The sequence below is a fragment of the Ascaphus truei genome, chromosome 3, assembly GCF_040206685.1.
Source record: "Ascaphus truei isolate aAscTru1 chromosome 3, aAscTru1.hap1, whole genome shotgun sequence".
NCBI lineage: Eukaryota > Metazoa > Chordata > Amphibia > Anura > Ascaphidae > Ascaphus > Ascaphus truei.
In genome coordinates this window covers 207,147,226-207,162,300 of record NC_134485.1, presented here as the reverse complement: position 1 = coordinate 207,162,300, position 15,075 = coordinate 207,147,226, and the positions used below count along the sequence as shown (strand labels likewise).

At 40.5% G+C, this 15,075-nt stretch overlaps 1 protein-coding gene across 1 annotated transcript in view; it reads left to right on the top strand.

Moving 5' to 3' along the window:
• Positions 1–2,011: 2,011 nt before the first annotated feature.
• The window catches only part of GTF2I (general transcription factor IIi), a 68,607-nt gene continuing 55,543 nt past the window's right edge, over positions 2,012–15,075 (top strand). Inside the window, 6 exon segments of the mRNA XM_075589970.1 lie at positions 2,012–2,336; positions 7,591–7,867; positions 10,915–11,018; positions 11,368–11,506; positions 12,667–12,789; positions 13,491–13,674. Coding sequence (XP_075446085.1) covers positions 10,920–11,018; positions 11,368–11,506; positions 12,667–12,789; positions 13,491–13,674 — 545 coding nt within the window. The 5' untranslated portion in view covers positions 2,012–2,336; positions 7,591–7,867; positions 10,915–10,919.

Here is a 15,075-nt window from a genome sequence, read left to right as displayed (position 1 = left end):
AGCACAGATAACATTCCAAGAGACACTGTTTTTAAGTATACCCTTTGCTTGCTTCATTCATTGTAACATCGCCGGAAGAAGAGATCAGTGTATCTCGAAAGCTCGCACAAATAAAAGCATTTAGTTAGCCACAGAACGGTATCATCTATTTATTTTTTGATTATTGAAGCTCGGCTAACACGGTATTGATACCTCTACACATATATATATATATATATATAGCAAATGGAATTATATATATATATATATATATATATATATATATATATATATATATATATATATATATATTCATTTGCATGTCTTAGACAGGTCTGCAACCCTGTATTTCACCATTATCACCCAGCACACAGCACTTCCACTGCAGCAAGGTATTCTGAGAAATTACATGCAAATGAGCACACAGTGCCACCTTTTATCTCAAGCTCACATTACATGAGCAACCCTTAGCCAATGCATGCTGCTTTAGACACAGCTTTTAAGCAAGGGCTTGGGAGATGCAAAGCCAGTAAACCCACTCACAGACATGTTTCAACCTTGATGGGTATCATCAGTGTGAGGTTGGTTGCTGGCATTTGCTCAAATGAGATGAGTCGGTAATCACCACACTTATTAAGGTTATGGTGGGTACAAAAAAGTGACAAAAACCCTCCACAGTAAAGCATAAAGCAACAGTAAATATTCCTGTATATTCATTTGCATGTCTTAGACAGGTCTGCAACCCTGTCTTTCACCATTATCACCCAGCACACAGCACTTCCACTGCAGCAAGGGATTCTGGGAAATGACATATACATACAAATAATAAATCATAGCAAATGCCATAATAAAATCGAATTAATTTTTATGACCTGTACACACCCTTTTAGGTGGTATACTATGTCTAAGGGGTGACACTTATTTCTGTTGTTTCCTGGAATTAATGAGAAATAATAAGTTTAAAGAAGCAAACATTCACATGCAAACATTGTTTTTAATTATCTGGACAAGCGGATCTCCAAAACGGAGCCTGCTACTTTCTGCTCTCGGGACCCTGTTTGCACCCCATGGACAACCCAAATATCTGATGTCCACCAACTTCATTATTGGCCCATCGAAGTGAAACTGACTGAATTTAAATTTTGACCCTGAAATTTCAGCAAAACCATTTGAGTCAATACTCTCCCCATCACTGGGCTGTTTTTTTTTCCTTTGCTCTCTTCAGGAGTCTTTCAAATTACTTCAAAGCTTACAATTATAGACCAGTTACTTATTCAGTATTAAATTCTACAAGGTAAAAGTCATTTGTCAGAAATGTGAATTATTTGCATTATCTCACGCACGTGCGCAGGCAGTACTTATGAATAAATATTTGGAAAATCCAAGATGACTGTCCTGAATCCAAGGATGTGGTAAAAAAATAAAAAATAAAACAATACTGTACCACAACCATTTCATTATCAGTTATCATTTATAAGATAATTATATAATGTATAAATAATACATATTCTGCAGCACATTGCTAATACAATTAATGTGAGAAATGTTTACGCCAAACCAGATTTATATTTAATAAAGTAAAATAATTCATTAAAAAAAAAAAAAAAAAAACTCCATGTTATATTTAATACATGGGATACCTAGATACAGCCTCTAGGTTGTACTACATTTTGTACAGCGCTGCACAAACAGTGAGAGCCACCACACAAATAATTTTTAAGTGTAAAGAAAATAAATACAAAATAAATCAGAATTCATATTTGTGCACTGTGTGATTGGCCACAAAAATGAATTGATGACAGCAGGCAGCAGAGCCAGCCCCGGGCTACAATCCCTCAGGGCAGTAATAAAATGGCAGAGCAGGGATTAGCAGCACAGCCATGTTACAGGCGCAGCTCGCGCACTGAGAGGCCGCTGCAGCGGCTTTGTTCTCATGAGAAGCACGTAGCGTCCCCCTTGGAGGATGCCGGGAGTTGTAGTCCCGCCCCCAGCCTTTTCCGACGTTCATCACTGAACAGGAGCCCCCTCTGGTACCACAACCTCCAGAGTGCAACGCGGCCGCCGAGCATGCGCACTGAAGCCTCGCTGGAGAGAAGGGAGAGAGAGAGAGGGGGAAAAAAAAGGAGAATTAAATGAAGGAGCCCGATTTAGGCTGTGCTAGAGGGCACATCCGGGCGGTAGCTGTATTGCCGAGCTCGGAGTAGTTGGTAGCGGGGTTATTTGATGAGCCGGTGAGAGTGCTCGGGTGGTGGTGCAGGGAGATATCCTGCAGGTGAGGGAGAGCGCTACGGAGGCTGCGCGGAGTCCAGACATCCCCGGCTTCTGCAACACCCGGGCCGCCAGAGCCGTATCAATCGGTAAGATGGAGCCTGAGGAACAACGCGAGGCGCAGAGGAGGGTGTTAGATATAGTGCAGAGTCCCTGGATATACCAGGGTGTGACGCTCAGCTTCTTCTGTTGGGAGTCCCCTTCTGGGTATAACGGTTACTAACGGCCGCGGTTGGCAGGCCGAGTGATAACCGGGCAACCTTCAGCGCTAATTGGTCTGTCATCTCCGCGTGGGCGGGCCCGGATACGTATGGTGACGTAATGGCGCGGGGGGACTAGTGATGGGTGGCTGCTCTAGTGACTGCTTGCACTGAGCTGACTAAAACCCCTCATCCCTCACCAGTTCCTACAGGATGGAGCCTCCGGCACTTGAACTTGGTGTAGTGCCAGGGGATTGGTATGGGAAGGGTTAAAGCTGCTGGCTGGACAGCCTGTAATACCAATGTTTACTCCTATACTATTGCTTGAGGCTCCGTGGGGGCGTGGCTAAGCCCCCATCACATGCCTCATTTTAATGTCTAACTTTAAGGGCTCCACCCGCCTCTCGACCATCATGTGCATGCAGTTACCAGGGCAGCCAGTTCTGTAGCTAGGGTTGCCTGGTGTCCAGTATTGAACCGACTGTCCTGTATTTGAACACTGTCCAGTAAAAAATGAGAAGTAATATTGGACATGTATGTGTATAACGGTATTACCTTTCTGGACATTGTGACGTGACCGGTGTCTGTGTGGAGCACGTCGGCCCTTTCACCATTGTGTCCAGTATTTTTGGAGAAGCCATCTGGCAACTCTACCTGTAGTCTGCGTAATTGAGAAGTTGGTATTTCAGATAATATTTAGTCTTAAAAGATGATTGGGAACTTAATTGTAACTTTGCATGTAATATAACCAGCCTCCTAGCTGCATAAGGCGTCTGTAACACATCATTAATAATTCAAATTTGTTAGGAAAATAATTACTACAATTGAATATGTTCTAATTAACAATAGTCCTTTATAAGAAATCTATTTCCTATAGGTCAAGCTTAGGTCTTGCTCTTGTTGTTTTTGTCAGAGAAAAGGAAAGCCATTTTAAAAGTGCTCATAAACCTGCAAAGTTAGTCAGATATTCTCTACAGTAAACGCAAATTAAATGATTGGTTAACAGGTGCAGTAACCTCAAAAGTGCAACACTTTCAGGTATCTGAAACTGTATGTTAGAAAACCCGAGCTCACGATAGTTGAGACACACACTTATTAAATTATTAGGAATTGTAATAGCATACTAGATGGGAGTTGATGCATGCTTTTTTGCCACATTTCTTTTTGAGTAAAGGTAGACTTTTGGGATCACTTTGGTTCTACACTTCTATCCATTTGGTATGATTACAAGCCCCCCCCCCTCCCCCAACACACCAACTCTCCTCCCCTCCCCCTTTTTAGGGATGGTTAACAGATTGGCCAGTAGGAGTCTAGGCCAATATAGCACAAAAAGACTGAACAATGTGAAAAATGTAAATATATTTTTATATATATATATATATATATATATATATTTATATTATAATACACGCACGCGACGTGATCATGGTGTCACTGAAGATGGCAGAGGAGTCGTCATTCTTTCCTGTGCCTGCAAGACCATGTTCAGGGCTCCACAGGAGCGAAGAACATGATTTCCCCAAGAAAACGAGCTAAAAGCCCATGATGTAGCCACTACCTCATGGGGCTGCTCTAGTATCAGCCCCCGTGATGTGGCTACGTTATAGGGCACTGAAACAGTTTAAAAGCTGTATTAATTTATTTTTTATCCAAGTTCCAATGGCTTAAGGAAACCCGCTTCCCACCTCAACATTTTTTTTTTTTACAAAGTCCAATAGTCTATTTGTAATGCACAGGCATCCATACCGGGCAATGAAGGATCTTCAACTTGCTTGAAGCCCTTGATTGGAAACTTCTGAAGTATTTGTTGAAAATCATATTTCCTTCTATTTTGACGCAACGACCTCGCAAGTCTCGTCGCCGGCGACTGGTAGTGTTATGCAAGTGTTCAGACCTTTTGCACGGCTTCAGGCCGTTGTGTAACGCGTGAGTAAGGAGCATGTTATCACCAGATTGGTTGCTATAATACATGCTCCCCTCTCTGATGTCAGTTGGTTGGCCAACCAATATTTTGCCAACCAAAGTGTTAATGACCACTTCATATTTTGGGACCTTAGTAGGTGGTATATGAGGTTTATATACTACAGTACAATCCTAATCCCTTACACTTTATTAAAGCGTTTGCTCCTTAGTCCCCACTTTCACTCCTTTCACTGTGCTCTACACTTCCCCTCATTGTTTAAACATGACAGCTAAATACCGCCCATTCTCCCTCCTGCCGTTTGCCTCCAACTAGAATGTCTCGTCTTCTCTTGCATGATCAATTTTTGTAATTCCTATGACCTTCTGCAATCTGCCCTTTTTTTGCACTTTCACTCAAATGAGACTGTCTGTCTGTACTACAGTAGGCAATGATCTTCATGAAGCAAAATCCCAAGGTAATTTCCCCTGCGTATGCTAATTGGTCCCTGCTGCATTCAAAACTGTTGAACTCTCTCTCTCCTTCATGTTCTACACTTTCTTGGTATACTGTATGTAACCAAGCTCTATCATTGTTCTCATCATACTTCTCCCATCACTCCTTTTCAGTTTCTTTTGCTAACATCTTCACCCCTTGCTGATCTCTGTTGGTGTACTTCAGGGTTCTGTTCTGGGACCTCTCCTTTCTCTACACACTATTACTTGGTGACCTAATTGACTTCTTTGACGTTGGATATCATCTCTACTCAGATGATACGCAGATATATCTATCAACTTTTAACCTGACCTGCAATCCAGTCTTTGCCTCCTGACTATAGCCCTATGGGTGGTGTTCTGCCGCCTTATAATCAATGTCTAAAACTCCTTATTTCCTAACAAATTCAGACCCAATATCCCATGTTTCAATCAGAGTAAACAATGCTACTATATATTGTCGTCAAACCACGTTGCCTAGGTGTGACATTTGACTCCCCCCTTTGCTTCTCCTTTCACACTTACGCTCTGGCTAAACTTTGTTGCCTTTGTCCATAACATTGCCAAGATCTGTACTTTACTCTGTCAATCTACTTCTGTTTCTTCTAGAACAGTCACTGCTCATCTACTCCTTAAATCCTTTTCCTGACTTCCCGTCAAGTTTCAGATCACCTACAATATTGTACTTCTTACCTTGAAGGCTCTCCACTCATTTGCTCCTCCCTACATATCAGCTTTGATCTCTTGTTATGTGCCTGTTCGTCTCCTGTGCTCTAACCATAACCATCTCCTTTCCACCCCTTTCAACTCTACTGCTCTCACCTTAAACCTTTTTTCCCTTGCTTGCCGTTACCTGTGGAACTCACTCTCACTCTGTATACACCAAGCACCTTCCGTCCCCACCTTTAAGTCAAACCTCAAAATACACCTTTTAAATTAAGCCTTTCAATAGCTTTGACTTATTGCTACTTCCCACACCCATAGTCACGCATGCCAACCATCGTGTTGCCATCTACAGCACTTGCTCCCTCACCTGCAGTCTCTGAAAGTCTCCCAACATACCACTTAGATTGTAAGCTCTCTGGGGCAGTGATTTCCTTTCCTATTGTCTGGTTTTGTTGGTTTCAGTTATAGTATTATGTTTGCCTGTATTCTATTGTCTCTGCCTCTGTAAAGTGCTGCGTGCACTGTTGGCACTATATAAATAAAACTATACATACAATATAATTGGTTTGAAGTTTACGACACATACAGTACAATGTATGATGTTGGGTAGTGTTGCTGCTGCTGTCGGGATGCCAATCAATGCATTGCAAGCCACACTGTCGCTGATGAGGCTCGAAGTTGCAGTCATAGCTGGTAAAAGAAAACATTTTGCTTTTGATCTATTTTAATTGTGTTGTTGAAGAATACAATTTTTTTCATTTCCATAAAGTGTTGCCAAAAAGTGATTTTTAAATCCTGAAATTCTATTGCAAAACCTCATACAGAACTTCATTTTGGGTTCTTCTGCTTATTTGGAATAACAATGGCTGTTTTGTGAAGCTTTATTTAATGTGATGCTGGTGCAGTCCTGCAGTTCACCTTGAAGACAGTGGATGTACAAGGTGTAGGATTTAAAATCTTCCTATAATAGTGTCTCCATTTTTATTCTTCCAGCATATTCATGCTTTGTTACACGATTGTTCAGGCCGGTTCTATACTGCGTGCGCTCGCGGCAGTTTTAGTTGGCTGAGGTTAGTCAGCCATTCTATAATGGTGCCGCGCGCACGGCAGGGCGAGTGTAACCGGCCGACAGGGGGGAAGATGAGAAAAAGAATGAATTTGCGCCACTACCGCCGCTGAAAGTGTGTACGTGTACAATGTTATTAAAAAAATTATTAAAGGATTCATTTATTTATTTGAAAACGTATTTAAACACACACACACACACACACACACTACCTCACTCGCGCACAGTATACACACAAAACGTGTGCGGCACGTGCACGCGCCTTCGCACAGGCACGCGCGCACGGCCACGCACAATATATAACAGCCCTACGAAGGAAAGAAGAAATGGAGCACATTTTCGGTCTTTCTTCCGTCGTGTATAATTGAGAAAACCAAAAGAAACACTGAACTAGTTCTAAGATCCCAACACGCACAAACTGTTCACATGAAGGCATTGAACCAACGTAACCTGCACCACATGGATGGATTCTGTACTGCAGACCTTTTCACTTACAGTGGATTGACTTGTGGAAAATGCCGACAAAGATGATTTAAAATAATCGTAGGTATGCTTGTAATCACTAATGATCTGTCATTGATTCTTTGCTGCAGCTGATTGACAGCAGAGAAAAACTTCCTGTAGAGGAGACTTGAGAGAAGCGACAACACCTGAGGGTTTCCTATTGAGCGCATACAACTGCTAGATTAGGGATCACAATCTGCTTTATAGTCCTGTACTGATACAGGATGAGTGCAACGAACGGACATTAAAAACAAAGCATTAAGGGTTCCTGTTCACTGTTAATACTTTGTATTGTGCATGCTCTTCAGCATATCTAAATTAAAAAAAAAATTAGCATAAAGTGTGTTCAATAATATTATAACTGGAGGATGTTCTTAATGTGATCACAGGATCTCAAGCGTCTTATTATTTTTAACATTTTATTTTAAATCATTAGCTGTAATGTGTGTACTTTGTAAAGTGGCTTTATTACCCATTTTTGTTTGGCCTCTGTGCTTCCTTATTTTCATGCAGCTACCAATCTCTGGTCCTGGACATCACAGTGACGACACAGAGGAAAAATAGCACAGAGAATACAAAGGGAAGACGTTACTGATGCATCTTGTACAGAGCTTGGATCCTCAAGAAAGCATTGTTTTTTCTATCGGACCAAAGCTGGAAACAAATTCTGATTTCATATAGTGCAAGTCCAGGTTAGAACGGCAGCAGCAGCAGCGACTAAGAATCCGAGAGAATAATCTTCACTGGCAGTGAGATACGGATGCACAACATACCTAGTCAACTGTGAATGGTAACTATTTTTTTTTTTTTACCAATATCTAATTTCTACCTTGCGTTACCTTATACTATGTGTCTATTTATGGCTGTGTATGTGCTATCTGTATTAGCATTTTTTCAACATTTATCGTATGTGTGTATATATCTATATCTCAGCACACTGAAAAAAAGACCTCAGCAGAGGCAGGTGTGGTGCACGGTAAAGGGTAAATAGTTTGTCTGTAAGGATCCCTAGAGATCCAATATACTGGCACAGCACAAGTGATAATAACAAAAAATGGTTTATTGGGTCCAAAATACACACACATGCCTGACGTTTCGGTCCCTGGCATATTGGATCTCTAGGGATCCTTCTTCCACTTGCAGTAGTTTGCAGGATGGACATTGCTATGAGGTCCCGGACTAAAGGAAAATATGATGCTGCCTATGATTCTCTTATCTGTTGCCATTTAAAAAAATGTTCCTCTATCATTTAACACATTGTTTGCCAGGAGTCAAGATCCTTGCGATTGCCAGGCCTGCTGATATCTTTCAGAGTTGAACTTTTGAAACACCACATTTTTGACTTGCTCATTTTGTGCGTGTATTCAGGGCGAAAAATATTTGTGGCAACATGGTGTATCACTGTGTTGTTGGCAGATGCAGCAGTCAACTTAGTGAACACGTCCGTTTGTTTTTTCCCAGTCGAGACAATTCTCCTGTCCGATTTAAGAGGTGGGTTGATTTTTGTCCTGCTTTGGAAATGGCAAATAGCAAAGTCGCCACACATTTGTTGGACTCATTTCTGGGAAGATCACTTTGCTACGGCAACAAGGATCAAAATTAAATTATAAAAGAAAATTGGAAAAAAAACTTCCCCTACCATACGCCCAACTATATTAGAAGGAGAAGTGTGCAGATCTGTGCTTAAGGGCCAGTTTGCAAAGAGAAGTCGTTTGAAAGGAAAGAAATTAATGGCCTCCATAGTAGGATACCACAGACAGAAGAAGCAGAGAAATTTAAAGGGAAGGAAACCAGAATCACGCAGGAAACTGGGCGTCACAGCCAATTTCTGGCTTAACAGCAAACCTTTTAGTTTCAGTTATTTACCCCGATATTGTGTCTTGTCCCACTGATGCCATCCAGCTTTTTGCAAATGAAGATGGCAAAATATGGCCTAATGTTTTGGACATTAATATAGAAGCAATCGAGGTACCAAAAAATGGGGGTAATGAAATGCATAAAAATGCATCAGAGCATGTCTCGCCACTTGCAGCATTGACACAATCATCTTCTGAGCCTGTCACCTATCAGACAGAATATTTAGAATGCACAAGAGGTCAGTGTAAGTCATTATGTTCTTATTCATTTAGTAAAAGCTGTAGAATAAAGAAATGGCAGTTAATGTATTTTATTTGTGAGAGGTAATACGGCAGTGTCCGTGAATGAAACTATTTAAAAATATTTCCACATCTGTTCAATTTTAATTTTTGTAATCGTATAATTTCCTCAACATGTCCTTCTGGAAATGATTGTGAAATGCCAATAAATGCTATTTTACTCAATAAAAACGACATACATGCAGCACCGTGAGGTAGATGTATTTTCTTTTCAATAGATCCAGCTCATATTTATTTTGAAGTTCCTGGTACCATTTTAGGGTATCACAATTGGATTTCTTTGTAGGTAGAAGAACTTTCAAAACAGCAGTTAATTGAGGTCCCGCGATCTCCTCCCCCTTCACCCCCTAGGCATTTAAATTAAATGTCGGGGGACCGCACAAGGCCTCTATAATAACACCCTTACCTTCCAGCGACGCGGTGAAAAAATGACGCCACTGGGTCACGTGACATCACATGACCCCGCACATCATTTGATGCCGGGGAGAGCGCGAGGCGCCGAGGAGAGCAGGAAGGGGTGCGCACAGGGAAAAGTTTACGCACCCCTGGTCTAATCCATTAGCTCTGAAGACTGGCATTGTTCATTTCAAAGCCATAATCGTCAAAGGGGATGAACTTGTCTTGAAGCAGATGGCGGTACGCCGACGCTTTTGATTTCTTTATTGAAGATCCCATTAGTTGCCAGAACCTAACAAACTGACGTGATAAGAATATTAAAGGACGCTCAGAAGGATCTGGTTTTAAAACTTCCCAAAAACCATGCCTAATATTTAAGCATCCAGATAGAAATGGACCCTGAGATTTCTTCAGGACAGGCTGAATATTTGGTAGCCAACTCCAGTTACTTGCCATATTTTAAGTAATTTGGTTGAGAATTACTAGGAGGATGGAATAGCAAAAACTGGAAGCGTCTTTGTTTCTAAAAGACGTTACAAAACACAATTCCCAATTGCTTGTTATTTGTGTTTGCTGGAATTTATTTTTAAATACTGATTTTGTTTTAATTTGCAATTCAATTTCTAGAGTTTTTTTAGGTGACTTGATGCCAAATGTTGGCAAAACGTCCTATTGTTTTGTCGCAAATTGTGCAGACCTGTACCTGTGCCAGGCAGCGCAGATATATTAACCCCTTGAGTTCCTCAGGACATAGTCACTACTTCATGGGGACAGGCACTCCGGTGGCTCCATGACGTAGTGACAAAGTCATGCTCATAGGGCTTGCTTGTTCTGGGTTTGATGGCGTCCTGCATTCCCATGGAGCCCATATACTTTCCAAGCGTTTGAACGCAACACGGAAATGTTTGTTTTGTCTCCCTGGAGGTCACATACGTGTTCGTATTAATAACCTAGATTCCAACGGTAATTAGATCTTTGCTACAATTCCACCATTTATGGATTTAAGTTCTGAGTTTGCAAACCCCCTACTTGCGTTCCAGTGAGTTCTCCCCTCAAATGTAAGAAGTTCTTTTCATTTTTACAGTTCTCTTTGAGTTTATTTTGATAGAACCTCATCAATAAGTAGTTTACATTAGGTAATGGGGGGGGGGAAATGAAATCATTTTTAAGTGTTTCCACAGTTATCTATACCGATTTTTGTATGAGGCGATTGTAAGAGAGCGCAGAGCTTTTTCAAATAAAGATATTTTGTTTTATTTATGTACATACTTTTTTTTTTTAACAGGAACGATGGCCCAATTTATACTACCTGCCTTACCTGTCTACAATGAATCGTCCACAGAAAGCAAACCGATTGTTTCATACCTTATGTCTGTGTTGGAATCCATGGTAAAATAACTATTGTTTCCCCTTGAATCTTACAGCTGTTTCATGATTTATTCTCAAAGCGTAACATGGGAATGATACCGTATGTACCTGTTTTGCCTATACTCGGCCTGTAAATTGATTACATTCCTACATACCTTGCTTCCTGGCTATTGTTATGCATTAATATAATGCCCCCCTCATTTGTATTTGTATGTCTTTATTTATATAGTTTGTATTTGCTACTGTTATCTTCTAATGGCTGAGTTAAAAAATAAAAAAAACACTTGGCTTATGAACTTCACGTAATACTGAAGTGTGTGTGTGTGTGTGTCTATATATAATATAATATATCTTTTTTGTTCTCATTCAGTGTAAGGAACTTGCCAAGGTCAAGGCAGAAGTAGCCTGTATTGCTGTGTACGATTCAGACGTGCTGATAGTTGGCAGCGAGAGAGGAAGAGCCTTTGTTGATACAAGGAAGGATTTACAGACCGATTTTATACAATATTGTAAGTTACTTAAAGTTCCAATCGATGTTACTGTAATGATCTTCAACTATTGGTCTATTCAGATAGTTCAGTTCCCTTTTTAAAAAGACAAGTATATTTGTGCCTGCTATCTATTATTAAAATGCCTGTAAAGGGAGAAAACTGTTTCAAATGGAAAACGAGGATTGGGTGCTGGAATCTATTTCCCTAATGTTCTGATGAGCAATGAAAAAGATGGCAGCACTCGAATGTAAAGTGAGAAAAGGTCATGCTGAAAATATGAATGAAAAATTGATCATACTTGCCTATGTTTTGATCCTCTCTTTAGTTATTCTAATTTGTAAGTGCGATACTGCCATCTTTTGCTCCTTCTTAAATATACTGAATTAGTGTCCGGAGTAGAGATGTGAAATCTTGCTGAGAATCGCTTCACCGCTGTTCCAAACGCACTTTCCAAAAAAGTTTGATAGCGATAGTCGATAGCGACAGTAATACAAACAATTGGAACATGCAATGCCCATTGACTTTTAAGCCTAAGAAAACGTTTTGGATTTAAGCTAAAAAAAACAAAAAAAAAAAAACATTACTGAACAAAGGTTTGAAATTCATAAAGTTCGCTAACCTGTATGGCAAGTTCTCACATCTCTAGTCTAGCCTCCTTGCGACAGTCGTTGGCGTACAAAATCAGTGGCAGAGGGCCAAAGATCAAATGATCACGGAATGCAAAAATATCAAAACAATTCCAATGTAATGTCAGACATGTTTCACCTCAAAATGTCGGACCCAAGCATTGCCAGAACATTCATTAGTATTTTGTCGTCCTTTGTCCCTCCTGCGTTCTTCACCACAACTGTCAGGCGGAGGGCCCACCCGTCTGAATATTTAGAGCTTGCAGATGCATTAGTTTTTTGGTACCTCAGGCTCTGGTATGTGACGGGGTCACATACACCAAAGGAGACTTGAATGTAGCTCACTTTGTTCACAGCTCTTTCTTTTATTTTAAATCACCAACACTTAAGTACTTTTTACCAGAGTCCAGGAGCTACGATCGCTTATGGCCCTATACAAGAAATGCTGTCCATGCATGTTAATGCCTGCAAATGGTAATCCATGTGTATTCTTTAGCACGAAGAGTTTACTTAAATTAAGGGTTGGGTTTTTTTTCTGATGTATTTTTTCAGGTCGTTTGGAGGAGGAGCGCGCTCCAGAACTACATGTCATGAAGTCACCTAAGGTGGATGCAGACGGCGCAGAAATTGAAACTCTCCGAAAATCAGTGGAGGACTTGTTTTGCATTTGTTATGGTACTTTGCAGTCTATATATCATATGCCTGTGGTGTATGTTATGTTCATTTTTGCTTTCTGTTACTTATCTCTGCTGGGAACACATGTGATGGAGAGCCTCTATCTTTACTACTCCCATACTTTCTTCAAAGTCTGAAACGAAGATCATTAAACTTGGGAGCTTTTTCATGCCCTACATATGTTGAAAAATGATCATGCCCCCTCTTGCAATCTTAGATCAAGTCAGTGAATATCAGTAATACATGTAAATAGCTTTGAATAAGGTGTGTGTGTGTGTGTGTGTGTGTGTGTGTGTGTGTGTGTGTGTGTGTGTGTGTGTGTGTGTGTGTGTGTGTGTGTGTGTGTGTGTGTGTGTGTGTGTGTGTGGCCTATTTACCTGATCTACATGAGCGAGAGAGGTGTGTGACATAGAACGTCATATGGGGACTGCAGCATTGCTCTTTATTAAGTTTGCTTCACTGATGCTTGATGTGAGAAAAATAATACTAATGTTATTAACACATTTTCCCAAATCTGTAACGTGTATAGAGATAACTCGCTATAATATTTGATCATTTGTTGAAAAGAATATTTACCTACACTGTATCTGCAGTTGATGCTACTTTTGTTCAGATCTTCATCCCCAAAATGCTAAACTAACACGTGAAAGATAAACGTGCCTGGCTGACATGCTTTTCTCTTTCCCTTCTTCCCGTTTCAGGTAAAGCTTTAGGAAAATCAACCCCAGTGCCTGTGCCCTATGACAAGATGACAAAGGACCCGACTGCTGTTTCAGTGGGCGGGCTTCCACCCGAAGTCGCAATGGGAGATCCAGCAAGCTATGATCTTGAAACAGTAAATCAGATCTTGGACAACAAATCCCATTTAGCTTTCATTATTAAAAGGTGACAAATCTTCTTGCATGTTTAAAACTCTTCTGCCCACAGTTATTAAATGTGTTAACCCGTGGTGAAGAAGGGAGAAAACCATGGTAAAGAGCAATGCCACGTAAATTCTGTTTGCACAGTACTTCTTTTCACTAACGTCCCTGTGCAATAAAGTCTTGTTCATCTGTTTGTTCTACACTGAACAAACAGGCAAAGTGAGGATTGACAATTTATATGTAGACACAGTCAGCCTTGTGAAAGATTAGATAAAGATTATTAAAATCTTCCAGCATTAAATGTAGAAACATTCAAAGTTTTAATTAAAACAACCAGAACCCTAAACAATTGCTTTACATTTCTTTATTATTATTTTACTTTTATTTGTGCAGCAGCAGCATAGTATAAAACATGCCACTGCCATTAGCCTTTTGGTGCTACTGTATGTGGGACTGCCCCTTTGAAAATTCATCATTAACTTGATCATAAATTCATTATTTAAGATTTCCACAGAGAAGCTTAAATGCTGTATTTACCATCTACTTGGCTTCTTGAAATCAATAGTAAGTAGACATGTCTTTGAAAACGGCTGTATTCTTTGATACCATGTCATGCTGACAAATTAGTTGGAAAACCCACTGGCGCTGAGCTTTTCTAAGCAGTGCTCCCCCGATCTTGAGTTAATTTCACGAGACAATCGCCACCAACAGGTCAGGTTTTCAGGACATCCCTGCTTAAGCACTGGTGGGGCAGTCTTCGACTGAGCCTCTGAGCCACCTGTGCTGAAGCAGGGATATCCTGAAACCCTGATCTGTTGGTGGCTCTTGAGGACTGGAGATGGCTCTCTCCTGCTCTAACAATTCAGCTCCGGCAACTGTGGCATTCTCACGTCACTTAGTCACGATACCTTTCCAAAAGCGGCATATTGTATATACCAAGCCATTTCTGGTGTGCTTTCTGATGTTACCCTTTCATTTTAAATTTGAAAAGCCATTAAGCATATCTTAAGCACGCATTACATTCTCTACAGTTGTTTGAGAGCTTGTCATTTTACTGTATTGCACAGCACATATATGTGAGATTTGGACCCAACGTGTGACTGCTTGTTCTAACCGTGTTGGGGAAACGAATCCAGGTGTAAATGTGGCGTAGTGTGAGGCACTGAAGTGTGTTTTGTTTACTTGTTATATACACTTTGCACCCAGAGGTTTCATTGTGTGTTAGTTGTGAAGCACACTAAACTCCCAGGGCAATTTGTTCTCCATGTTTGGGGTGTGGCTTTAATAGTAAGGTGATCTGCTCTGATAAAAGTGACTTTTATGATAGAACCTTAGATTAACTCTGTGTGAGGACAGAATATGAATGGTTTAAAATGACTTATTTTGGCATTGGCACACTTAAAAAGGGCCTCTTGTTTATCTA